At 56.2% G+C, this 24,875-nt stretch overlaps 3 protein-coding genes and 1 long non-coding RNA gene across 6 annotated transcripts; 2 read left to right on the top strand and 2 right to left on the bottom strand.

The window, feature by feature from the left end:
- Window positions 1–4: 4 nt before the first annotated feature.
- Window positions 5–2,616, bottom strand: DXO (decapping exoribonuclease). Of its 2 annotated transcripts, XM_081245492.1 has the most exons (8): window positions 2,599–2,616; window positions 2,123–2,274; window positions 1,513–1,914; window positions 1,110–1,345; window positions 803–1,022; window positions 544–679; window positions 301–395; window positions 5–215 (listed from the first exon to the last, which is right to left on the bottom strand). In XM_081245492.1, the coding sequence occupies exons 3-8, from the start codon at window positions 1,866–1,868 to the stop codon at window positions 65–67; spliced, it is 1,194 nt and encodes a 397-aa protein (XP_081101618.1). In that variant the 5' UTR covers window positions 1,869–1,914; window positions 2,123–2,274; window positions 2,599–2,616; the 3' UTR covers window positions 5–64. The 2 variants fall into 2 exon arrangements, with proteins under 2 accessions (XP_081101618.1, XP_081101617.1); XM_081245491.1 differs by lacking the exon at window positions 2,599–2,616 and having other exon boundaries at window positions 2,123–2,363.
- Window positions 2,497–8,916, top strand: WHR1 (winged helix repair factor 1). Of its 2 annotated transcripts, XM_081245493.1 has the most exons (7): window positions 2,503–2,728; window positions 2,886–3,022; window positions 6,535–6,630; window positions 6,922–7,061; window positions 7,913–8,010; window positions 8,122–8,269; window positions 8,473–8,916. In XM_081245493.1, the coding sequence occupies exons 1-7, from the start codon at window positions 2,629–2,631 to the stop codon at window positions 8,516–8,518; spliced, it is 765 nt and encodes a 254-aa protein (XP_081101619.1). In that variant the 5' UTR covers window positions 2,503–2,628; the 3' UTR covers window positions 8,519–8,916. The 2 variants fall into 2 exon arrangements, with proteins under 2 accessions (XP_081101620.1, XP_081101619.1); XM_081245494.1 differs by lacking the exon at window positions 6,535–6,630 and having other exon boundaries at window positions 2,497–2,728.
- On the bottom strand, window positions 3,090–6,985 carry LOC308623299. Its single transcript, XR_014016800.1, has 3 exons — window positions 6,898–6,985; window positions 6,495–6,617; window positions 3,090–4,324 (listed from the first exon to the last, which is right to left on the bottom strand). It is a non-coding gene; the product is annotated as an uncharacterized lncRNA (long non-coding RNA).
- Window positions 8,917–9,775: 859 nt separating the features above from the next.
- On the top strand, window positions 9,776–24,398 carry LOC308624502 (complement C4-A-like). The gene is made up of 41 exons (XM_081247761.1): window positions 9,776–9,898; window positions 10,040–10,241; window positions 10,443–10,635; window positions 10,834–10,904; window positions 10,989–11,077; window positions 11,285–11,367; window positions 11,551–11,647; window positions 11,818–11,923; window positions 12,036–12,168; window positions 12,973–13,088; window positions 13,200–13,376; window positions 13,494–13,676; window positions 13,807–13,992; window positions 14,164–14,322; window positions 14,577–14,703; window positions 14,879–14,953; window positions 15,234–15,431; window positions 15,522–15,633; window positions 15,726–15,796; window positions 16,063–16,202; window positions 16,311–16,520; window positions 16,767–16,818; window positions 16,920–17,009; window positions 17,159–17,368; window positions 17,548–17,623; window positions 17,792–17,948; window positions 18,049–18,162; window positions 18,258–18,429; window positions 18,648–18,880; window positions 18,956–19,123; window positions 19,499–19,558; window positions 20,396–20,489; window positions 20,567–20,753; window positions 20,871–20,961; window positions 21,095–21,169; window positions 22,799–22,901; window positions 23,039–23,128; window positions 23,211–23,309; window positions 23,479–23,562; window positions 23,848–23,980; window positions 24,126–24,398. Exons 1-41 carry the CDS (start codon window positions 9,834–9,836, stop codon window positions 24,265–24,267), a joined length of 5,223 nt encoding a protein of 1,740 aa, XP_081103887.1. The 5' UTR covers window positions 9,776–9,833; the 3' UTR covers window positions 24,268–24,398.
- The last annotated feature ends 477 nt before the right edge of the window (window positions 24,399–24,875 follow it).

Raw genomic sequence — 24,875 nt, 5'->3', positions numbered from 1 at the left:
GAGAACCACCTAGAAATAGGCCTTTATCTGTGCACACAGAAACAGGACCAGCCCCTGCGAAGCATCAGTCCTTGGGGGAGGGTGTCTTGGCGGGTGACAGGAGGTCCTGGGTCATGGTTTCCACGTACCACGTAGGCAGGAAGGCATGGGGTGCATCTCGATGTTCAGACACTGTGACTGGGCTGCCAGGCTCCCAAGAGAAGAGGTAGACGAGCCTGCGGGGCAGATGGAGTCCCGAGTTGAGGGCTGGAGGCCGAGCTTCTGGGACCCAGCGGGGAGGGGCAGAGCTGAATGCCTCACCTGGGGTCATCCTGGACAACTGTGTTCTGGGCAAAGCTAAGGAAGGCTGCACAGAAGTTCATGCACACGGAGGGATTCCAGCCGTCACGGTCATTCTGGAGAAAGCCCAGGAGGAGGCAGAAGACTGGCAGTGAGGGCGAGGGTGGGAGAAGGGGAAGGTGGACTACAGGTCCCTGGACACTGGACCTGTGGTCTTGGCACAGAGGCGGGATACAGGTGGGAGCTGTGACACCATTGCCTTACCCTGACGTATTCAAACATCTCCATGGTACGAAAGGTCTTGAGGGAACAGACAAAACCCTCTGGGTTACGGAAGCCAGCAACAACATTTGGGACCCCTGGAAGGAATGACTGAGCCCACCATTTCAGGAGCTTCCGTCTGTCAGGAAAGGCAAGGGGTCAGTGGGACCCCTCCACCACCCTCCAGCCTCCTCCTCTTCCCCCAAGTCCCTTTCCCAGCTGTCAATCCTAGGCTCTCAACCTGCCCACCCCCATCCTGAACCTGTAGAAGCTCTTCCGTTGGCCAGGGCTGTGCATCTCCTTGGAGGTCTTGAGCTCCACATAGCAGGTGGGGGGCTGTGTGGTTGGGGCCTGGGGGTCTATGCAGTCTACCTCCCCGGAGAAGAGCAGAGGATGGTTTCCCAGGCGGCTGCGTAGCACAGAGCAGAAGGCCACGTTGGTGTTGACCTCCCCAGAAGGATCTGTGGAGCCTCCAGGTTTGTCTGCACAAGGGGAGAAACAGCAGCAGGGCTGGAGTCTCAGTCTCTGGGGAAGGGGGAGTGGGCCACAGAGCTGGGGGCAATTCTCACCTGCACACATGTACTGCTCGAACTTGTACCCCATGTACATAAGCTCCTGGAGGAGGGGTGGCCGGGTAAGCCTCTGAACCCGAGCAGCCGGCGTCTCTACCTCACTCAAGTACAGTGTCCCCTGGAACCGGGAGGCTGCCAGCTGCCAGCCTTCCTGCCGCTCATATGGTGTCGTCAGCAACTTTGTCAGGTGCCCCCGCCACGTCACTATGGCCCCTGCCAGCCAGCCTGGACCCCTGAGAGGGAGGAGTTAAGGGCTGAAGATCTGACACAAGCATTGGCGCACATGGCTCCCCCAAAGAATAGCGTAAGGGCTGACCCCACTCCCGCTTTGGCTCTCCCAATTTTAGAGGGTAGGTGTAGGTCTCTAGAGCTACTTGTGTGCTATGCTTTCTTTGCTCACCCCTCTAGGCGGCCTCGGTGCTCCAGGACCCAGCATAGCAGGTGGTCCAGCCTCTCTTGGACCTCTTCATCCCGGGGCCGGTATCGATCAGGGTATCCGTCTCTGAGGTCAAAGTTGGGGCTTTGACCATTAGTGGGAGGTGGGCAGTAGTAGCGCAAGGCTCGAGCATCTCCATGGTACTGGCGTTGTGCATCCAGGGAAAAGCAGCCCATTTCAGAAGGGCGCCGGTAGAAAGGAAATGGTCCAGCATAGAGGGAAGGGTCTGTGGGCAGTGAGCGTGCTGGGAGGAGGAGCTTGTTCCAAGGCTCAGCTACCTCTATCTTTCCGGCTCCTCTCTTGGTCCCTCTGGACTCCATGAGGTCCTGAGAGACGACGGGGAAGTTCCCTTTTTAAAGAGAAGGGCTGGAGAAGAGAGACTTCTAGTCAGGACTAAGCGAGCCTCCTGATGGCCAGGCTCTGGCTTTGAAACATGCAGGCCCCATGTCCTCAAACAGAACCATGGCCAGGTGCACATCACACCTTTTCCCTTGACCTATACCCCCACCCCCAGTTCCTCCAAACGCAGTGAGGTTAGGAAGGATGTTTGGGCTCAGATCAAGGATCTGGTTACCTCAAATCCCGCCAACCTCGACTTCCACCTTCACAGAGCTATGACGTCATGGCAGGTACGTCACATGTCGAAGAGGGACGCAAAGGTAGTCCGATCCCGACCCCCCCCCCGCTCTCGATGACGCAATCACTCAGCGACAGTGGGCCTGTGCGCTTTACACCAGGAGGGAGATCACAGCGAGGCCACCGGGGCCCCTCCGCACCTCCCAGGCCTCCCCGAACGTGAGGCTCTCAGAGGAAGCCAATCAGCAGCGGACGTGGGGCCTCAGCCAATGAGGGTGGCGCTTGTATATGCATTGGCACCGCCCCTCCCAGCAAGGGCCAAAGGGATGACAAGTTGACGCCCCTTTCGTCACCACGTCGGCCTACTAAGACCGGGCTGACTGGTCTCTAAGGAGGGACGCCCAGGGAGCCCGTGCGTCACTGCTCTGCGCCGGATGACTATTTTCGTGTTCTCTTCCTTCAATATCTACCTACCTCTTCCCCGCATCCACAGGATCCCGGGATATGAGCCGGAAGAGGCATCGCCTGGTCCCGGAGGCCTTCGGACAGAAGAGGCGGCGGGAAGGAGGGGATGCAGAGGCAGATCCTTTGCGGGGAGAGTCAGGTAACTATGGCAACCCCGGGGCGAGGCTAAAGACCCCCAGCTGGGAGCGGCCTCGCCTCTGGTAACCCTGTATGTTGGGACAACAGCACCCCGAGAGTCGTACCCCCGCTTCTTCCCGCCCCCGCTCACGTCTCAGTGACCCGGTCTCTCCTCCCAGGGTCTGCGCGCGCGGCAGTTGCAGAGCTAGTGCGGCTGTTCCCGCGAGTCCTGTTTGAGGATGCGCTACCGCCCATCGCGCTGAGGAGCCAGGTGTACAGCCTAGTGCCCGACCGGACGGTGGCTGACCGGCAGCTGGTGAGGGGCGTCAGAGCGACCGACCGAAAGCGCTTCCGTGCCTTGCGGGCACTTACGAGGTTCTCCCCATCACTCACTCGGTCCACCAGCTCTTCTGCCATTCAGCAAACGTTGGGTCTTTCTGGGCCAGGCATTGTGCCAGGCACTGCGGTGCCAAGGAGAACGCTACAGAGAGCATGCCAGATCATGAAGGTGGAAGAGCGAAGCTTTTGGGGATACTGAGTCACCGGGCGTGGTTCGAGCCTACAGCGCTAGGAATGCAGGCAGACGTCAGATTAGGCCAGGCCTTGTACATCAGTATTTCCATCTTCCATTGAAGGCGGTGAGCTGGTAGAGAATGTTTAACAGGAGAGAGAACGGTGTTTTGCATGGATTGGAAGCAGTGAGATGAGGTAGGGAGATCATTTAGGAAGATACTGCAGCTGAGAACAGGTGAAGGCCTAAATTAGGGCAGTGTATAGGGAGGGAGAGGATGGGTGAGGAATGTGGAGAGTGGGAGGAGGGAGGAATCAAGAATAACTTTCGGATTTTCTGGATGACTGAGTAGTTGGTGGAGTGAATAGAGTAGGAGAACATTGAATTGTTGGGGGCAGATGATGTGTTTGATTTTGCCCAAGTTGAGTTGGAGGTGCTTGTGGGGAATCCAAAGGCAACTGTGCAGTAGACAGTTGGGTGAGGGTTTGGAGAATTCTGGGCCACTGATACAGAACTGGAAGTCATCGAGATGTGAGTAGTTGTTCAGTCTGTGGATGTGGGTGAGATTGGTAGGAAGAGGGAGGAGAGGAGCAGTTTTTAACCTTTTCACAAACATCAGAAGATAATGAAAGCTATGGCTCTCTCTCCAGAAAAATGCATATATGCCATATATATATATATATATATATGTATGTATATGGCATATGTACAATTTGGGGGGCAGGGGATTGTTTCACAGATCCTCTGAGGCCAAGGGTTAAGGACCCCAGGTTTGCAGTGACAGATAATAGAGCCAGATTCCCAATGCTGGGAGATACCAGCATTTAAGGCAGTGTTTCTCAAAGTGTGTCCTGAGTTCCACATGTACCAAATTACCTGGACTGCTTATTCAAAACTACAGGTTCCTGGGGCTCTCTCAGTGCGAATGAATTAAGATTTCTTGAGGTAGGACCTTGGAATCTACATTTTAAAGCTACTGCCCCAAGTGATTCTTAATGTGCCTTAAAATTTGAGGTTCAGTGGCAGTGTTAGAACCTGTGATTCAAGGCGGTGGTCTGTGATGAGGTCAAGTAAAATAATATCCAGTTGGATTTAGCACTTGGCAACCTGTCAGGAAGAAAGAAGAGAAGAAAAGGAAGATGAAGACTAGCTCCAGTCTCTAAAGGAAGCAAGTCAGAACCACTCCTTATAGAGTATTTGTTGTTTTTAACCTATTGGTGTTAGCTTAAATTTTAGAAAAGCTTTAAAATTGCACAAAAGAAAATATAAACACACACAATTTAAAGAATGTTTATAAAGCAAATACCCACTTAACCATCACCCAAGTCAGACTGTACAACACAACCAACAACCCACATATATCGTTCTCTGATCAAAATGTCTTTACCATCTATATGTTTATCCATAAACAATATGGCTTAGTCACCTACTTTTGAACTTGATATAAACAAAATCATACCATATATATTTATTTACATCTTGTTTCATTAGATGAATATTTTTGAGATTCACCCAAGTTGTTACATGTAGTTATAGTTAATTCATTTTCATAGATTTCCATTTTATGAATATATCCCATTTTATGGAAGAAATTGTATTTTTTAAGAATTTGTCAGTTTCATCTAAATTTTCAAGTTTATTGGCATAAAGTTTGTAATCTCATTTTATTGTCTGTAGAATCTTGAGTGATGATCCCTTTTTCATTCTTTATATTGGTTATCTGCTTTTTCTAGGTTCCCCTTTCCCCCTTTTTTCTTGGTCAGTCTCACCAGGGTTTATCAGTTTTAATAGTCTTTCAAAGAATTATCGTTTAGCTTTGTTGCTTTCTCTTGCATGCATGTTTTCCATCTCATTTATGTTTCCCTTCTACTGTTGGGTTTATTTTACTTTTTTTCCCCATTAATTTTTATCCTCTGTTCTTTTCTAATAGATGCATGTCAGGCTGTAGTTTCCCCCTAAGTACTGAACTATACCTATATCATCTGTCAAGTTTTGGTATACGTTTTCATTATCATTCATTTCAAAATATCTTCTAATTTCCTTTGTGACTTTTTTCTTTGACTTACTGGGTTGATTAGAAATGTATGTCTTACTTCCTAAACATTTTCTAATTACCTTGTTGTTAATGATTTCTGGCATAAATGATATTATGGCCAGAGAACATACACAGTATGATTGCAGTCATTTGAAGCTTATTGAGACATGCTTTGTGCTATATGGTCAGTTTTGCTAAATATTCTATGTATTTGAAAAGAATGTGCATTATTCAGTTCCTAATTTCTTAGTAACTAAAATTATTGAAATCTTTCATTTCCTCACTGATTACTATTTTGTCTATTCTATGAGTTTATACGAGTTGGATTAATGTACTTTTGTTATTGTGGTTTTGTTATTGGCTCTTCAAATATTTCCCATACCTTATTATCTCTTTTCTTTTTTTTTTTTTTAATTTTGTTTATTTATTTATTTTTGGCTGCGTTGGGTCTTCGTTGCTGCGTGCGGGCTTTCTCTAGTTGCTGCGAGAGGGGGCTACTCTTCATTGTGGACTTCTCATTGCGGTGGCTTCCCTTGTTGTGGAGCACGGGCTCTAGGCACGCAGGCTTCAGTAGTTGTGGCTCGAGGGCTCTAGAGTGCAGGCTCGGTAGTTGTGGTGTACGGGCTTAGTTGCTCCGCGGCATGTGGGATCTTCCCGGACCAGGGCTCGAACCCGTGTCCCCTGCATTGGCAGGCAGATTCTTAACCACCGTGCCACCAGGGAAGTCCCCCAATTACTTCTATGAGTTCTTGTTTTCACTTAGATATTATATTAGTCTGGTAATTCCTTATTACCTTGTGAACTCTTTAATGCTTAAACAATTTTTAAATAATATTTTATGCAGCATTTTACTTAATTTTCAGTGGGTGAGTTAGTCTTGCTATGTTCCTAGAAACACAAGTCCTGGTTTATTTTTATTTGTTTTAAACATTTTATCCCATATTCCTCTCCACCTTCTCCACCCAAAATCTAGACTGTTAATCCTTGAGGGCAGGGCCCCTGTCTTAATCACTATTTTATCTTAGTGTCTGCCTATGATTGGTCTTAGAAAATATGCATTGATTGTTTAACAGATAACTGATAAGGTGGGTGGGTGAAAGACTAATTGGAAGAGACTATTTGGTGATCCACTTGATTCTCTCCCCATAATTTTTCCTTAGTTTTTTAGAGAAAAAACTCCCCAATACTTGCAAACAAAATCTCCCTGCACAGAAGTGTCCAGAGTATAGCAGAGCATCTTACCCTGACACCCTTCTTTTCATTGTCATCTCTGTGGAGACAGAAGGCGCTTCAAGAGCAGGGGGAGATCAGAATCATCCAACTAGGCTTCGACTTGGACGCCCAAGGAATCATCTTCACTGAGGACTATAGGACCAGAGTGCGTGTGACTGTGTGTGTGTCATGGGGGCCAGGGGAGGGGGTGCAGGGAAATTACGGAATGGAAATAAAAAGAAGAGAGACAAGTCCCCCACCTCACATCTCACAGAGAGGGCACAGGTCTCTGGTAAGTATTGGTATGAGGGAGAGGAAGAAGAGGAAGAGGAAAGGCATGAGAGGTAGAAGGACCTGATTAGAAGGAAAAACATAGGAAGAGAAATGTTGTCTTGGGGATAGAGGTCAGTGGGGGCTGAAGGTGGGACCAGACCTTGTGTCTCATTTCTGGTTGCAGGTCCTCAAGGCTTGTGATGGCCGCCCATACGCTGGCGCAGTGCAGAAGTTTCTGGCTTCAGTACTTCCAGCCTGTAGTGACCTTAGCTTCCAGCAGGACCAAATGACACAGACCTTTGGCTTCAGGGACCCAGAAATCACGTGAGACCTGCGGGACCAACAGAATCAGGCATCTGGCCCCTCCCTACCTCCCTCCAGTCCCATCCAGCCTTGTCCTCTTTCTTTTGGTGAACCTGTTAAAAACACTGACTCTTCTTTTTAATAAAATGACCTAAATTTGTGCTGCGCCCCCAAGAGAAGAGGCCTCTCCCATCTGGGGCCTTGGAAAGAGCCCTGGACTAAAATTTAAGAGATCTGGGTGGCTAATCAAATAGAGAGAGAGGCCTGGCAGGAGCCATAAATGCCTGATGGGAATCATGCTGAGACCAAGGGAATAGGGAATGGTAGCAGCTGTGATGCCCCAAAAGCATTCACATTCAAAAGAACAACAACCGGGCAAGTGCTAAAGAAAAATGTCGTTTCAGGAGGCTGGGTCTGGCTCCAGCTCCCTACTTTGTAACCCATGGTATACATGAAAGCATTTTATAAACTTTTTTTTGGTAAGATGTGGGAAGAGCTATGGTGAGGTGTGCGTAGGTAGTGGCAGGAGCTCGGGAGAAAGGCCTCTGTTTCTCCCCTGGTGGTGGGACTGAGAGTGTGTCAGGGCAGGTGGTCAAGGAGGGCTTCGGAGAGGAGGAGCTGTTTTAGTGAACATGTAATAATAACAGGAGAAGAAAGAGTTGGGGGTGGGGGCAGTCAGGTAGGAGAACGGAGCAAGCAAGGGCTCGGGGCACTGAGCAGCGTGGTGTGAGCAGAGAACTGCTCCAGGCTGGGCTTCTATCGTCCAGTCCCTTTGCCTGGGTGCCCAGGCTTCTGGAGACTTAGTGTCCAAACATTAGTGGGCGGGAGGAGGGAGGGTTCCCAGAGCCAACGCCTCCTCTCCCCCTTCTTAGGCAGCTGGTGAATGCCGGGGTCCTCACTGTCCGAGATGCTGGAAGTTGGTGGCTAGCCGTGCCTGGAGCTGGGAGATTCATCAAATATTTTGTTAAAGGTACCCTGTCTGTAGCTCAGGCCCGCAGCCCCTCAAGAACACTTTTTGGTGACTCCTCAGGCCTCCAGGCCTTACTCACCTTTCCCCTCTCCCGTGCCACCTCTCCTCCAGGGCGCCAGGCTGTACTTGGCATGGTCCGGAAGGCCAAGTACCGGGAGCTACTCCTTTCAGAGCTCCTGGGCCGGCGGGCACCTGCTGCGGCGCGACTCGGCCTCGCTTACCACGTGCATGACCTCATTGGGGCCCAGCTGGTGGACTGGTGAGTCTTGCCCCCCAGCCTCTGGCAGATGACAGCGTAATGACCCGAGGTTGGATTTTCTCCCCGCTCGTGCTTCATTCACTAGCAAAGCCCAGCTCCTCTCTCGTTCTCTGGAACCCGGGAACATCCTCGGCCAGATTCTGAGTCCTCCTCAGACCTGAGGCCTAGGTATCTGGCTCCAGCCTCGTCTTTCTCTTGCACAGTGTCTCCACCACTTCTGGAACCCTCCTCCGCCTGCCAGAGACATGAGGATTCTGCTCGTCGTTGCACAGCTCCCCAGAGTGGGGAGCAAGGGGCCCGGGAGTGCTGGCTGCCCTGGCTGAGACAGGGTCACCTTGGGAAGGCTTGGGAGCCAGGATGAGTGTTGGGCTCGCGTCTCTGCAGAGGGTCAGACGTGACTGCTGCTGTTTACCTGGGCTCTGACCCAGGGCGGGGTTTGGGCAATGCTCCTCTGCCCTTTCCTGCGAGTGGAGCCAGAAACGGAGCCAAGGCCACGGCTGCTGCCTCTCGTGCAGCGAGGTGCTGCCATTATTCTGTCTTGGGGTGGGAAGGAGGGGTTCCCGGTGAGGCTGCCGGAGGAGGACAGGGTTCTTCTCCCTACGTGTTGGGTTGGAACTGCCAAATAAAGTACTTCTGCCTGCGATATTTTCCGGATGTCTTTTGTTTAATGTGACACGTGTGTTCGGGCACCTCGTTTTGGGGGTAGAGGTAAAGCCAAAGTTGGGCCTGAGCTTTGCCTCATTGTCCAGAGATTAAAAAGGGACGCGGAGGTCAGTTCCCCCTCTGGCATGCTGAGGATGTGCCTGATCTCCGAAACCACAGAATTTCTGTTAGAGGCTTTCAAAAAGCAAAAACCTAGCATAGTTCAATTTTTTTTTTTTTTTTTTTTTTTTCTGTACGTGGGTCTCTCACTGTTGTGGCCTCTCCTGTTGCGGAGCACAGGCTCCAGACGCACAGGCTCCGGACGTGCAGGCTCAGCGGCCATGGCTCACGGGCCCAGCCGCTCCACGGCGTGTGGGATCTTCCCGGACCGGGGCACGAACCCGCGTCCCCTGCATTAGCAGGCGGACTCTCAACCACTGCGCCACCAGGGAAGCCCTAGCATAGCTCAATTTTTATGGGGGTTATAGTAAGACACAAGTCTCTTAGTACCTTGTTTGGTGGGACCAACAAAGGAGCCGCGTGTCTCCAGCCGCTTGCTGAGCCACGCGGGGCCCTCCTGCACCTATGTACGTGTGTATATGCTATATGCATACACACGCCCCGATACATGCAGTAGGTGGAGGTGCCCAGGGCATTGGGATGAGAGGGGTTAACAGGGAAGGACTGAGTCTCTCTCTGGGCCGTGATTTCTTCAGATTCCCTCAGAGACCCAGGTGTCCAGGGTGCCCCCCTCACAATACTGGGCCTGGGGCCAGTTGCAGTTCTTGGTTGTCATGTGGTTTCCCGGTTTAGCTGGGCTGGGGGAGGAGCAAGGTCCAGAGTCAACTCTGCTCCAAGCCCTAAGTTTACCAGAAAGGAGCAGGCGGACAGACGGGTCTGATTCCTCTTGGGTCCTCCAGCCATGAGGCTCCTCTGGGGGCTGATCTGGGCATCTGGCTTCTTCGCCTTGTCTCTGCAGAAGCCCAGGTCCTGGACACAGGATGCTGGAGAGCTCGAGCTGGGCCAGGGCTGGCGAGGGGAGAGCAGGCGCAGAGGGACCTGATTCAGGGGTGGTGGTGGAGGGGCCTGAGGGGAGGCCGGCCGCTGACCCTCACCTCTTCTTCCCAGGTTGCTCCTGTTTTCCCCTTCTGTGGTTCACCTAGGGGTCCCCCTGTCAGTCGGGGTGCAGCTCCAGGATGCTCCTTCGGGACAGGTAGTGAGTGGATCCGTGTTCCTGAGAAACCCATCCACAACAACTCATGAGTTCTGCTCCCCAAAGGTGGATTTCAGCCTCAGCTCAGACAAAGACTTCATCCTCCTCCGCCTCCCGGTAACTGGCCGCCTCTCCCTCCTGCTGCTGCCCAGCGCCTCCCACTCTGTTCTTCTCTGTCTTCTTGTAAACATCTTTGTCTTTTCACTGGCCCCCTCCCTTCCCCCCTCCCACCCGAGCTGTCGTCCCTGTTTCTATCTCAGTCTCTGTCTTTCTCCTTCCGCTCTGTCTCTGACCCGCTCCTGTTCCCTCTCCTGACAGACCTCCATGAAAGGTGCGGAGGACTGTCGCCTCCATCTCCTCCACAGAGCCCCCAAGGTCCAGCTGGTGGCCCAGTCGCCATGGCTAACAAACAGACAGACAAACAGTCAGGGTGTCAACCTGTTCTTCTCCTCTCGCCGGGGGCACCTCTTTCTGCAGACTGACCAGCCCGTTTATAACCCTGGCCAGCGGGGTGAGTCTCAGCCCCAGGGCCCTCGCCTTTCACTTCTTCCCAGCCCCTTGAGTGAGAAAACCCGAAGTGCCCCACAGGAAGGCTGCTTTGCAAATATTTGTTCTCTTCCCCATCGTTTCCTGGGAGGGATGAGGGGCTCAGGGCCCACCCTCCCTTGGCCCATGGCCTCCTGCTCACCTCCTCGCCCTCCATTTCCAGTTCGATACCGAATCTTTGCTCTGGATCAGAAGATGCGTCCGTCCACTGATACCCTCACGGTCACGGTGGAGGTGAGTCCCTGACCGCTGACCTTCCTGATTGGCGAGGGCTGCTGATCTGACCTCCGACCGTGACCCCTTCTACTCCCATCGCAGAACTCTCGTGGCTTCCGCGTGCGGAAGAAGGAGGTGTATGTTCCCTCCTCCATCTTCCAGGATGACTTTGTGATCCCAGACATCTCAGAGTGAGCTCCCAACTCCTGCAGATCGCCCCCACCTACAGCTCCCCAGCTCCCACTTCCCCCAGCTGTCTGCCTCCAACACACGGTCCAATCCTGAGCTCCCTGAGCCTCTGGTTCACCCCCACAGTCCTCTTCCTAGGGACCTGGGTCACTGACTCTCAGTGAGCCTCCTGCACAAGTGGGCTGAGTCCCTCCCTTGTCTGTCCTCAGGCCAGGGACTTGGAAGATCTCAGCCCGATTCTCAGATAGCCTGGATTCCAACAGCAGCACCCAGTTTGAGGTGAAGAAATATGGTGAGAACTGGAGACACGAGGGATAAGCAGCCCCTTTCCTGCAAGGAGTAAAGGGTGGGAGGAGAGGAGGGGGTGTTGCAGGGCAGGAGCAGGGCGATGCGGCTGCCACAGCCCAAAGGGGAGGGGAGTTTTCAAGGGTCCTTTCACGAGAGTCTGACCTGCCCTCCATTTGCCCTGGGTCAGTCCTTCCCAACTTTGAGGTGAAGATCATTCCGGAAAAGCCCTACATCCTGACAACGCCTGACTTTCTTAGTGAAATCCAAGTAGTCATCCAGGCCAGGTAACTCCCCCTCCGGTCCCTCACGCTGGGCCCTGCTCCCAGGGCTCCCCATTCAGTATGAACGTGCTATGGAGCCCCACTTCCCTCCCTTGCCCCAGGCCTCCTCCCTCTATTCCATTATTTCCTCCAGCCCTCAGCCCAGCCTCCTCCGAATCTCTCTGTGGTGGCAGGTACATCTACGGGAAGCCAGTGCAGGGGATGGCATATGTGCGCTTTGGGCTCCTGGGTGAGGACGGTAAAAAGACTTTCCTTCGCGGGCTGGAGAGTCAGACCAAGGTAGGAAGGAGGGTGGGGGGTGCATGGGTAGGTGAGGAGAGTGAGGGAGGGTGAGGAGGTGAGGTGGGAGACTCAAGTCTCATTCCCTGTCCTGTCTTCTTCTTTGCCCCAGCTGGTAGATGGCCAGTGCCGAATTTCCCTCCCAAAGGCTGAGTTTCAGGGTGTGCTGGAGAAGCTTAATATTAATATTAACGACCTCCCAGGGCTGCACCTCTATGTTGCAGCAGCGATCATTGAGTCTCCAGGTGAGTGGCTTCCCCTGATTATAACCCCAGACCCTCGCGTCTGACCTCTGAGCTGACCCTCTGTTCTCCAGCACCAACACCACCCTTCTTCCCTTCATCTGAGACCCAAAGCCAGGAAAAACCCAGGAGACTATCTCTCTACAACTGATTTCTGGGTGGTTTCTGGGGAAGGGGGAGCTTTCCCCATCTCAATGTATTTTTTTTCACCCATCTATCCATCCATCCATCCATCCATCCATCCATCCATCCATCATCCACCCATCCATCCATCCATCCATCATCCACCCATCCATCCATCCATCCATCATCCACCCATCCATCCATCCATCCATCATCCACCCATCCATCCACCCATCCGTCCATCCATCCATCATCCAACCATCCATCCATCCATCCATCATCCACCTATCCATCCATCATCCACCCATCCATCCATCCATCCATCCATCCATCCATCCATCTATCATCCACCCATCCGTCCATCCATCCATCATCCATCCACCCATCTGTCCATCCATCCATCATCCATCCATCCATCCATCCATCCATCCATCCATCCATCATCCACCCATCCATCCACCCACCCATCCATCATCCATCCATCAGACGCATGTTATGCACCATCTGTGTGCTGTGTCCTGCGTTGGCCTCAGTAAACATAGAGATGGATAGGAGGCATCTTGTGCCCTGAAGAGTTCAGCCTTGTGGGCGGGAAACACTTGAACGCCACCCCCCACCCCGAGCTCTACTTTTCCTCTCTCCCCAGGTCTCTGTCTCCACCTCTGTCCGCCCTGTGTCTTGCAGGAGGGGAGTTGGAGGAGGCGGAGCTCACATCCTGGCGTTTCGTGTCATCTCCCTTCTCCTTGGATCTAAGCAAAACCAAGCGACACCTTGTGCCTGGGGCCCCCTTCCTGCTGCAGGTTTCTTCTGGAAGGGGGAGGAGGAGCAGTGGGGGGAAGGGGCGGTGGTGGTCAGGAGGGCACAGCGTCTCACTGACTGTGCTCTTCCCTCTGCCCCTCCCACCTACCTAGGCCCTGGTCCGTGACATGTCAGGCTCACCAGCCTCTGGCATTCCCGTCAAAGTTTCTGCCAAGTTGTCTTCTGGATCTACTTCTAAAAACCAGGACTTTCAACAGAACACAGACGAAAGCGGCCAAGTCGTTGTTCCCATTATTGTCCCTCAGGCCACCTCAGAAGTGCAGCTCTCGGTAGAATTCCCCCTCAAGGGAGAGGGTGGGCTAGGAGAGGGGGTTCCCGGGCTGGGGGGAGAAGCTGGGTGCCTGGGTCCTTGCCACTGACCCTGCCACCCCTGCCCCTCTCTCCAGGTGTCTGCAGGCTCCCCCTACTCTGCCATAAGCAGGCTCACCGTGAAAGCCCCCCTGTCCAGAAGATCCGGGTTTCTGTCCATTGAGAGGCTGGATCCTCGACCCCCTAAAGTCAGGGACACTCTTAACCTAAACCTGCGAGCCGTGGGCATCAGTGGGAGCTTCTCTCACTTCTACTACATGGTGTGCATGAGCTGGGTTGCAGAGGAGGACAGGGGTGCAGGAGGGTCTCAGGCAGGAAAGAACCCTTGGGGTGGGGTAGCGGTTTCAGGGCTGAGGACGTGCAGTGAAGAAGACACTGCTCTCGCCCCAGATCGTATCCCGGGGCCAGATCGTGTCTGTACATCGAGAGCCCAGGAGGGACCTGACCTCTGTCTCCGTGTTTGTGGACCACCACCTGGCGCCCTCCTTCTACCTTGTGGCCTTCTACTATCATGGGGGCGTCCCGGTGGCCAACTCCCTGCGAGTGGACGTCCAGGCTGGGGGCTGTGAGGGCAAGGTAACTGGCATCGGGAGAGATGGTGTGTGTATATGCTAGGGGGGTTAAGAGAGGAGGAAGACAGGGTGATTGCAAACAGGGCATGGATTTAGTTTGGGGTACACTGAAGTTGCACAAGACCGAAGGAAGTTCTCCCCACTCTGACTGCCCCCCACCTCCTGCCTCTGCCAGCTGGAGCTGAACGTGGATGGTAGCAAGGAGTATCGTCCTGGGGACACTGTAAAGCTCAACCTGCAAACAGATTCTCCAGCCCTGGTGGCCCTGGGAGCTGTGGACACGGCTCTGTATGCTGTGGGCGGCAAGTCCCACAAACCCCTCGACATGGTCAAGGTTTGTCAAGCCCCTCTCCCTAATCCTCCCTCCCCCCCACCATGGCTCACCCTCCTGCTGCCCTGAGCCCTGGGCCCTGGGCCAGCAGGTCGATCTCACTCATGGACTCATCCCAGTCCTCGCTGAAGCCTTGGCCCCCGTGGCCTCTGTGTCTCTCGTACTTGTCTGTACCCTGCCCTCTCACCTGCAGCTGAGTGGCCAATCGTGCCTACAGCCACTCTTGTCTCTGCAACATCTCTGCCTTTCCTCGCCAGGTCTTCGAAGCTATGAACAGCTATGACCTTGGCTGTGGTCCTGGGGGTGGGGACAGTGCCCTTCAGGCGTTCGAGGCAGCTGGTCTGGCCTTTTCAGATGGAGACCAACTGACCCCAGTCAGAAAGGGTGAGAACAGAGGAGGAAGGGGAGCGGGTGGTGGGAAGATGAAGAAGAAGGAGGGGCCTGAGGGGGTAAGACAGGAAGAGGAGGGGTGGGCAGGGCTGGGCCGGGCGAGGGGATCAAGGAGGGGAGGTGGGAGGCCCTGCACCCCACAGCTGGCTGCAGTCCTGCTCTCTACCAGGTCTAAGATGCCCCAAGGAGACAAAGGTCCGGAAAAAGAGAAACGTGAGCTTCCAAAAGGCGGTTCATGAGAAGCGTGAGTTGTGGGTGCCTGTGAAGCTCTCCACACTTGGGCCCAAGGGTCAGGTGCGGGTCTGCATTTTGGCTCCTGTGCTCCTGAGAGAGCCAAGATATGGTGTCGGGGCCAGAGGTCCAAGCTCTGGGGTCGAAGGTGGGTGGGCCGGAGGCTCTCTCCTTTGGCCTCTCTTGAGTTCCCAGTCTCTCAGAGTGAGTCCTTGTGTATGTAGAGGTCAGGCTGGGCAAAGAGGTGTGTCTCGTTTTTGTTTCCTCGTGCCCACCCTCACCTGGCCCTGCAGTGGGCCAGTACGCTTCCCCCATAGCCAAGCGCTGCTGCCAGGACGGGCTGACGCGGCTGCCCATGGCGCGCACCTGTGAGCAGCGGGCGGCCCGTGTGCAGCAGCCGGCCTGCCGGGAGCCCTTCCTGTCCTGCTGCCAGTTTGCTGAGGGCCTGCGCAAGAAGGCCCGGGTGAGGGGCCAGGTGGGCCTTGCTCGAGGTGAGGGGCTGAGTGGGGCCGGGAGACTGGCAGGGGCACCTGGAGGGGCAGAAGGGCCCCCTCCTCATTGCCCTCCACTGTGGTCCCTAGCCAAGGAGCTCCTGCAGGAGGAGGACCTGATCGACGAGGATGACATCCCTGTGCGCAGCTTCTTCCCTGAGAACTGGCTTTGGAAAGTGGAAGCAGTGGACCACTTCTCCCAGTGAGGGCGTGTGGTGGGCCCGGCCTTGTCTCTGGGCTGTGTCTGGGGCAGCTCAGCGTGTGACAGGGCTTCTCACCTTTCCCACCACGCAGATTGAGACAGCTGCTCCCGGACTCTCTGACCACGTGGGAAATCCATGGCGTGAGCCTGTCCAAAAGCACAGGTGCGGTCACCCTGCCTGGACCTATGGCCTCCCTCTTCCATGCCCCCTTGACCCAGGCTCCCTGCTTAGTCCTTTGCTCTTAGTAGGAGCAGAGACCTGGAGAAGTCTGCACCCCATGCGCCGGGGCTGCGAGGCCAGAGAGCAGGGGCGGGCGGGGGTGGGGTGACGGGGGCGGGGGGAGCTGGGGCAGCTCCTGGCCCTCACTCCTGGGACCCCGCGGCTGGGATGCCCCCAGGCCTCTCATATGTGCCCCCTCTCTCCATCAGGCTTGTGTGTGGCCACCCCGGCCCGGCTCCGAGTGTTCCGTGAATTCCACATGCACCTCCGCCTGCCCATCTCCGTCCGCCGCTTTGAGCAGCTCGAGCTGCGGCCTGTCCTCTACAACTACCTGGATACAGATATGACCGTGAGGCCCCTCGGGGGCTGAGCACACGGTGTTGGTGGAGGTGGGCCTGGGGCAGGTGAAGGGTGGGGAGCCTAACTGGGCTGGCCCTTCCTGTTTTCCTGCCCCCAGGTGAGCGTCCACGTGTCCCCAGTGGAGGGGCTGTGCCTGGCTGGGGGCGGAGGGCTCGCCCAGCAGGTGCTGGTCCCTGCGGGCTCTGCCCGGCCCATTGGCTTCTCTGTGGTGCCCATAGCGGCCGCTGCTGTGTCCCTGAAAGTGGTGGCTCGAGGATCCTTGGATTTCCCTGTGGGGGACGCAGTATCTAAGGTTCTACAAATTGAGGTGAATGGAACACCCCGGAATCTAGGTCCCTGGGCTCCCAGATTTACCCCCCATTCTGGCACCCTCCCTGCTGGCCAGGCCAGAGCCTCAACACCCAAACTCAGTGCTTTGGTCTGTTTGCACCTTCTACAATTCTGATCCAACTCTGTCCCTGAAGTTCAAACTCTTAAGTCCTGAGGAGTCTGCGCTGGGAGGGGCAGGCTGTAGCCTGTGTGATCTCTCACAGCTATGTTTCCTCCGAGACAGAATGAAGGGGCCATTCACAGGGAGGAGTTTGTCTATGAACTCAACCCCCTGAGTGAGTGACACCCACACCCAGCCATCAGTGTCCTAAGGGGTTTGTAGGGGGCAGGGGATATGGACAGCAGGACAGACTGCCAACTTCTCTCATCTCCCCAGACCCCCGAGGCCGGACCTTGGAAATTCCTGGCATCTCTGATCCCAATATTATCCCTGATGGAGATTTCAGGAGCTTTGTTAGAGTCACAGGTGGGAGTGTCCTCCAGTCCCTTCCCAGTGGCCACCCTTGGATTCATGTGAAACCTGCAGACCCCTGTTTGATTGCATGACTCCATGACCCTCTGACCCTGGGCCCCCAGACCTGCTCTCTGATCCTCAACCCTCTCCCTCCCTTATAGCCTCAGATCCATTGGACACTTTGGGCTCTGAGGGGGCCTTGTCACCGGGAGGCATGGCCTCCCTCCTGAGGCTTCCCCAGGGCTGCGGGGAACAAACCATGGTCCTCTTGGCTCCAACACTGGCTGCTTCCCGCTACCTGGACAAGACAGAGCAGTGGAGCATGCTGCCCCCTGAGATGAAGGACCACGCTGTGGATCTGATCCAGAAAGGTTCTGGGTGCAGCGGCAAGCAGGAATGGGGGCCAGGAGAGGGCAGTTAATGGAAGATGGGCAGCCTAGGTGGCTAGAGTGGGGAAGGGAGGGGGTACCCAGTGGAAATGGGGAGCGTGGCCTCAGCACAAGTAGCAGGAGAGTCAGTGTCACCTCAGCATCTGCCCCTCCTCTCCAAGGCTACACGCGGATCCAGGAGTTTCGAAAACCAGATGGTTCCTATGGGGCTTGGTTAGAGCGGGACAGCAGCACCTGGTGAGCTTGGGAGAGAGGTTCTGGGTTTCTGACAGGGGCTAGGGCTGGTGGGGGCAGAGGTCGGTGCGATGGGGGGGTAAGTCAATAACCAGGTGCCTGGGGGAGCGGGGCCACGTCCCCTACAGGGACCAGTCCCTACTCCTAGGCCTCCCTTCCTCCCCTCTATAGGCTCACGGCCTTTGTGCTGAAGACCCTGAGTTTGGCCCAGGAACAGGTGGGCGGCTCACCTGAAAAGCTGCAGGAGACGGCCAAGTGGCTGCTATTGCAGCAGCTGGCTGATGGGTCATTCCACGACCCCCATCCAGTTATTCACAGGGGCATGCAGGTACAGGGCTGGGAGGCCGGGCCACGGAGCACAGGAGGGAAGGCGCTCCCTGCCCCTCCCCCTCCTGGTTGACGTCTCCTTTTCTCCCCCCTTCACCCAGGGGGGCTTAGTGGGAAATGATGAGACTGTGGCACTCACAGCTTTTGTGGTCATCGCCCTTCATCATGGGCTGGCCGTCTTCCCGGACAAGAATTCAGAGCAGTTGAAGAGAGTGGTAAGGCACCCAACGTGTGTGCCCTTTGCTGATCCCCCTTCTCCTCAGGAATCCAGGTGTCCAGCCCGCAGACCTTCCTCCCCACTTTCTTCTAGGAAAACTCCATCTCAAGCGCAAACACCTTCTTGGGGGAAAAAGTAGGTTCTGGGCTCCTGGGGTCCCACGCAGCCGCCATCACAGCCTACGCCCTGTCGCTGACTGAGGCCCCTGAGGACCTGCGGGATGTTGCCCACAACAACCTCATGGCCATGGCCCAGGAGACTGGCGGTGAGGGGGCCTTGGCGGTGAGCCTGGGGCTCGGAGAACCTTGAGACCCCTGAGTGTGTCCAAAGGGAGAAACTGAACGAGTGAAGACGCCCGGAGGGAATCAGAGCATAAGCAGGGATGGTTGGGGTAGAATCAGGCGAGCCTGATGGGGGGAGCGCCAAAGGGCCAGGCAGCTAAGATCCTCCCCCTGTTCACTGCGGGTCTCCTTTCACTCGCAGATAACCTGTACTGGGGCTCAGTCACCAGTTCTCAGGGCAACGTCCTGTCGCCCACCCTGGCTCCTCACAGCCCGGCAGACCCCGTGCCCCAGGCCCCGGCCCTGTGGATTGAAACCACAGCCTACGGCTTGCTGCACCTGCTGCTTCGAGAGGGCAAGGGCGAGCTGGTCGACCAGGCTGCATCCTGGCTCACCCGCCAGGGCAGCTTCCAAGGTGGATTCCGCAGCACCCAGGTAGGGGCTGCCCTGGGGCTCTGGGGGTGGGTGGTCCTGAGACCAAGTGCCTGAGTCCTGGCCCATCGTCCCCAGGACACGGTGATGGCCCTGGATGCCCTGTCTGCGTACTGGATCGCGTCCCACACCACTGAGGAGAAGGGGCTCAACGTGACCCTCAGCTCCATGGGCCGCAGTGGACTCAAGTCCCACGTGCTGCAGCTGACCAACCACCAAGTTCAGGGGCTGGAGGAGGAGCTGCAGGTGAACCATTCCCTCACCTGGGTTGCCAGGACACCTGCGCCTACCTCGGCCAGACCAGAAGCCACCCGCTGTCCCCCAGCCCTGCAGAATCCCCACGGCACCTCTCTCTGATATCTTTGTGGGAAGACTTACTGGCTCTGCTACCTGTAGAAAGTCACCTAGCCTCTGCGCTTCATTTTTCTGATCCGAAAATGAAACATGCAGAGTCTACCCAACAGGGGTTTTTAGGAGATGGCAGTGAGATAATGCAGGTGAAGGTGAAACGTTGTGGAAAAGCGAGCTGGGGAGAGGAGTTGGGGTTGTTTTTAGGGAGGAGATAAGTCGGAACGACAGGGTGCCATTCTGACATCTCTTTCCCTTTTCTGTTTCCAAAAGTTTTCCTTGGGCAGCAAGATTAATGTGAAGGTGGGAGGAAACAGCAAAGGAACCTTGAAGGTGAGAGTTGGCAGCATGGGCCGCCCGGGCCCAGCAGGGGGAAGCCGGGCTGTTCAGTGGGACACCTCCCGGCAGACCTCATGGCTGGGGAAGGAGGAAGAGACCCCTGGGTTGGCGTTCCCTGTGCTCCGTCCTGGGCGTGTCCCCCTCACTCTGGTCTCCACCCTCTCTGGGTGCGTGTTGTCCCCTTCACCCCCTCAGTGCTGATGCTTGAACACCTGATGCCTCAGCCCAAGCCTCTCCCCTGAGCTCGGGGCCCCTGTGTCCCACAGCACCTCAGACATGGTTGTGCCCCAAACTCCTTCTTCCTCCTGGGTCCCCTTATCTGGCTGATGGAGTCCCTTCCCTGCAGGAGCCCAGCTGCCACTCTGGGGGCCATCTTAGTGCCCCCCCCATCCCGAGCCCCTCCTTATGACCCCAGTACCTCCTCCTCTGCTTTCACCCCAGCCCTGCCCACCTCCCCAGCCAGCCAGATCCACCCGTCTACACAGGTCTCCTGCCCTTGAATGTGCTTCCCCTGCTTCTTGTCCCACGTGACAAACTCATTCTCCTCCTTCAAGCCTCGGTCGGAAGCCTTTCCTGAACTTTCCATTCCAGCGTCCTCTGTGCACCACGTACAGTGCTCACCCCCAGGCCAGGTCCCCGCTCCCCACTCTGTCTCACCGTCTAACCCGACACCTGGGCCCACTCGTATTTCTGGACTGGTCCGCGATGGGGACGAGAAGGGGCCGGAGGCCTCAAATCCCTTGGCCCAGGGAGGTGCCCTTCGGTGTGGCTCTGGAGAGAGGCCTGTGGCCCCAACTGTCCCGTGTCCTCCCCCGCCCCTTGCTGAGCCAGGTCCTTCATACCTACAATGTCATGGACATGAGGAACACGACCTGCCAGGATCTTCAGATTGAAGTGACGGTCGTGGGCCACGTCCAGTACACAAGTGAGTGTTGGGGTCAGAGGCCGTGGGTCCCTGAGGGGCTGGTGCCAGGCCTGAGCCACGGTGCTGTCCCCGCGCAGTGGAAGCCAATGAGGACTACGAGGACTATGAGTATGAGGACCTTCCGGCCAGGGATGACCCGGGGGCCCATTCCCAGCCCGTGACACCCCTGCAGCTGTTTGACGGACGGAGGAGCCGCCGCAGGAGGGAGGCCCCCAAGGTGGCTGAAGAGCAGGAATCCAGGGTGCAGTACACCGTGTGCATCTGGTGAGCTCTGGGGGCTGCACTGGGTGAGTGGCGTGCTGTGGGCTGGCCCAAGGCTGGGGCTGGGTGTCTACAGCCTGACACAGGGCGACCCAGACGACAGGGCATGTGTCTCCACAGGCAGAATGGCAAGGTGGGGCTGTCAGGCATGGCCATCGCAGACATCACCCTCCTGAGTGGATTCCATGCCCTGCGGGCGGACCTGGAGAAGGTGTGGCCAGACACCCAGAGGCGCCTGTGCCCTCGGGAGCCCTGCGCCGTCCCCTCAGCACCCCAGCTGCTGAGCCCCTCAGTGCAGGGGGGCCCAGGGCTACCTCCCTGTGACCAGCTCTCCTTCCCCACAGCTGACCTCCCTCTCTGACCGTTACGTGAGTCACTTTGAGACCGAGGGGCCCCACGTCCTGCTGTACTTCGACTCGGTGAGCAAGGAGGGGGACAGAGGGGGGCACATACGGCACCGGGTTTTCTGAGCTCGTGTTAAGAGGTTTCCCAGGAGGCAGCTGTATCAGCGTCTAGTGCGCTTAGAGAGAACTTGTGATGTGAGCAGGGAGACAGGACAGGAGTGGCCGGAGCAGAGGCCGGGGAGGCTCCCTGCTGCCTGTCGGCGGGCAGGGGCTGAGCCCCTTGTGGCTTGGGGGCCAGTGCCAGTGCTTGGGGTGAGCCTTTTGTAAAGCTGAACTTATTCAACTTGAGGGGCTGCTTTTGTTTTTTCGTTGTTGTTGTCTCCCTTCCCGGTTTTTGTGTTTGTTTTGTTTTTGATATTAAAGTGTATTCTGTTTTTTAAAATGATGCTGGTCCTAGACGAGTTGTTTTTGTTTTTCCACAGCCTTATTTGGCTAACACAAAGTTATCAACCCTCTGACGGCCCTCAAAAGTTTTTTTTTTTTTTTTTTTTTCTTTTTTTCCGGTACGCAGGCCTCTCACTGTTGTGGCCTCTCCCGTTGCGGAGCACAGGCTCCGGACGCGCAGGCTCAACGGCCGTGGCTCACGGGCCCAGCCGCTCCGCGGCCTGTGGGATCTTCCCAGACCGGGGCACGCACCCGTGTCCCCTGCATCGGCAGGCGGACTCTCAACCACTGAGCCACCAGGGAAGCCCCCCTCAAAAGTTTTTTTTAACATTTACTGTAACGTCTTGGAGAAAATGTGAAAAAGGCGGGTTAATGCTGTGATACCATTAGCCAAGTGTTTGTGGGTCAGGGGAGACCCTCCCTGCCCTGTGTGTGCAGAGGGGACAGACCCTATTAGCTTGAGAAGCCAGGCAGAAGAGTCTGGTTGAACACAATGGAAAATGAGGAACCAGGAGGGTTTCAAGTCAGGGAGGTGACCATGCAGCTTAGGAGGGAAACCCGCGGGATACCAGGCTGGACTGGACCAGTGTGGGCATGAAGAGAGGGGGCTGGGCCTGGACATGAACGGCTGGGCCGTGGAGGACGGGCCGAGTGGGAGCACCTGCTGTCAGGTTATGGCAGATAAGGCAGACCTCAGTTGTATCAGTGAAGGGAGGCTGTCAAGAGGGTGAGCAGGCAGAGGGAATGTGGCGAATTTAATACATCCTGCAATAATCCCAATGCAAGAGTAAGGCTGAAAGTTTGGTTCGGGAATCGCCAGTCTGAAGGGTTTGGGGAGAGCCAGGGAGCGGTGCGACCTCCAGAGGGGAGCGCAGAGGAGGGGGAGGGCCAGGGCTGGGGACTGCGCTTCTGGGAGGGAGGGAGAGGGATGTCAGAAGTGACCAGGTCAGAATCAGGGCTGGTCCGGAAGCTAAGCCCGAGCTTAGGGAGCGTCTCATGGAGAATGTGTCCACGATATGAGACTCTGCAGAGGGGCCCAGGGCTCTGGAGACTGGGATGAGGTCACCATGTGGGCAGTGAAGTCACCAGAGACCTTGGGGAGCAGTTTTTAGAAATCCGGAGGCTGGAAGGTAACAAACTGTGAAGGACACTGACGATAAGATCAACCGGAACTGAACAGGCCAAGGAAATACATCAGAGCAGCCCGCAGGGCCCAGAGGTGGGTGCCTGACCTCTCTGCCCTCCCCCCGCCCACGCCAGGTCCCCATGTCCCAGGAGTGCGTGGGCTTCGGAGCTGTGCAGGATGTGGCCGTGGGGCTGGTGCAGCCAGCCAGCGCCGTCCTGTATGACTACTACAACCCGGGTGAGCACACCGGGGACACTCGGGAGGTTTGGGATAGGTGGCAGGGAAGGGTGGCAGGGAAGTCCTGCGGCTCCATGGGACTGGAGAGCAGAGAGGGGAGGCCTGCGCCCTAACGCCCCGGTCTGCTTTTTCTCCAGAGCACAAATGTTCTGTGTTTTACGGGGCACCAACTAAGAGCAAACTCTTGTCCACTTTGTGCTCTGGTGACGTCTGCCAGTGTGCTGAGGGTGAGACCCAGGGCCCAGGGGCAGGGGTGGGAAGACGGTATGGCTGGGGCCTGCACTCGCTCATCTGGGCCCCTGACTTCAGGGAAGTGCCCTCGACAGCGCCGGGCCCTGGAGCAGGGGCGGCAGGATATGGAAGGTTACAGGATGAAGTTCGCCTGCTACTTTCCCCGAGTGGATTACGGTCAGTCTTCCCGCCTGGGCCCCGGCCCTGACCCTGACCCATCCTCAGGGTCTCTTTGGTTGTGCCTGCTCCTCTCAGGCCCATGGGCAGCCTTGTGGCTCTGCACTGACTTACAGCCCTCTCAGCCTCGGGCTGACTAACTTCCCTCCCTTCTCCTAAACCCCCATAGGCTTCCAGGTTAAGGTTCTCCGAGAAGACAGCAGAGCTGCTTTCCGCCTCTTTGAGACCAGTATCACCCAAGTCCTGCACTTCAGTGAGAAGGAGACAGATAAGTGGGCGGGGCTGGAGGGACACAGAAGAGCTGAGCTCTGGCTTTGGGGCCTTCATGCCTGGAATAGTGAGAATTCAGCCATTCTGAGCTCAAATCCCCTCAGCCTCTTAGAAGTTCTGGGCTCGTCCATAAACAGGAAAGCAGCCGCACCTCCCCATCGGGAGGGGTGAGGGTCAAATGAGAGGCTCGGCACAAAGCCCCTGGCCCCAGTGCTGTCCAACCCCTTCTCTTCCCCTCTGACAACTCTTGTGGACGCTCTCCCCTCAGCCAAGGATGCCAAGGCCACTGCCGGTCAGACCAGAAACTTCCTGGTTCGAGCCTCTTGCCGCCTTCACTTGGAACCTGGGAAAAAATATCTGATCATGGGTCTGGACGGGACCACGCATGACCTCAAGGGAGAGTGAGTTCTCTGGGCCCCTCGGCCTCTTGCTCTCCTCACGCCTCACGAGGGAACTGATCCTGTGTCCCCTCAGAAGCCAGGTGCCTCGGGCTCTTCCGCCTGACCATCCTCCTGACCCCTGCTGCCTGCCCCTTCGCCCCTGCAGCCCCCAGTACCTGCTGGACTCGAACAGCTGGATCGAGGAGATGCCCTCGGAGCGCCTGTGCCAGAGCACCCGCCAGCGGGCAGCCTGCGCCCAGCTCAGAAGCTTCTTCCAGGAGTACAGCACGCAGGGCTGCCAGGTGTAAGGGCTGCCCTCCCATCTTCCCCGGAGGAGCCAGAGCCAGGGAAAGATCACGCCTGGATCACTGCCGTGCCCGAGCCCCCGCACGCAGCCCCAGGCAGCCCCAGGGACTCAATAAAGGCCTTTGGCAGCAAAGTGTCAGTGTGTAGCTCCAGGACTGAGACCAGCGTCCCCACTGCCCCTTCCAGGGTCTGGGGGGCCCAGGCCAGGCTTTGCATATCTTAGGCTCTCAGAGCCCGGGTGACCCTTGCAGTGTCCAGCTCTGCCTGAATGCCCCCCCTCCAGATGACCCCCTGGGAGCTCAGTCCCTCATAGTGAGCACCCCAGGCAGATCACCCTGCACTCCGAGGATCCAGTGTCCACACCAGAGCCTCCCTTTCACTGTGCCTGCAGGGCACTCCCCGCGCCCATGCAGCCCGTCACTGTGGCCTCAGGCGGGGCTGGTGCTCAGCCAGCACCTCAGCTCTTCTGCTTCGTGAGCAGCTACCCAGCTACATGTCTCCCACTCTGTCCTCATGCAGTTGGCAGTTCTGGGGTCTTGCTTTTAGCTGAGACCTGCTCTGTTGAAAGCCCGTTTGACACTTGATCCCTTTATCAGCGGTATTAGGTAAC

Source organism: Mesoplodon bidens, assembly GCF_964165515.1.
Source record: "Mesoplodon bidens genome assembly, chromosome: 10".
Classification (NCBI taxonomy): Eukaryota; Metazoa; Chordata; class Mammalia; order Artiodactyla; family Ziphiidae; genus Mesoplodon; species Mesoplodon bidens.
Note: the sequence above shows the minus strand (reverse complement) of the source record. Positions and strands in the feature narration are given on the sequence as shown.

What these genes read in the sequence shown, in the direction of transcription:
- DXO (XM_081245492.1), bottom strand. Translation starts at nt 1,868, where the DNA reads ATGGAGTCCAGAGGGACCAAGAGAGGAGCCGGAAAGATAGAGGTAGCT. An exon ending in CGAGCAGTACATGTGTGCAG is followed by an intron (nt 1,023 to 1,109) that starts GTGAGAATTGCC and finishes CCCCTTGTGCAG; the next exon opens with ACAAACCTGGAGGCTCCACA. An exon ending in CAACGGAAGAGCTTCTACAG is followed by an intron (nt 680 to 802) that starts GTTCAGGATGGG and finishes CTTTCCTGACAG; the next exon opens with ACGGAAGCTCCTGAAATGGT.
- WHR1 (XM_081245493.1), top strand. Translation starts at nt 2,629, where the DNA reads ATGAGCCGGAAGAGGCATCGCCTGGTCCCGGAGGCCTTCGGACAGAAG. An exon ending in TTCAGGGACCCAGAAATCAC is followed by an intron (nt 7,062 to 7,912) that starts GTGAGACCTGCG and finishes CCCCCTTCTTAG; the next exon opens with GCAGCTGGTGAATGCCGGGG. An exon ending in CATCAAATATTTTGTTAAAG is followed by an intron (nt 8,011 to 8,121) that starts GTACCCTGTCTG and finishes CCTCTCCTCCAG; the next exon opens with GGCGCCAGGCTGTACTTGGC.
- LOC308624502 (XM_081247761.1), top strand. Translation starts at nt 9,834, where the DNA reads ATGAGGCTCCTCTGGGGGCTGATCTGGGCATCTGGCTTCTTCGCCTTG. An exon ending in ACCTGGATACAGATATGACC is followed by an intron (nt 16,203 to 16,310) that starts GTGAGGCCCCTC and finishes TCCTGCCCCCAG; the next exon opens with GTGAGCGTCCACGTGTCCCC. An exon ending in CTAAGGTTCTACAAATTGAG is followed by an intron (nt 16,521 to 16,766) that starts GTGAATGGAACA and finishes CCTCCGAGACAG; the next exon opens with AATGAAGGGGCCATTCACAG.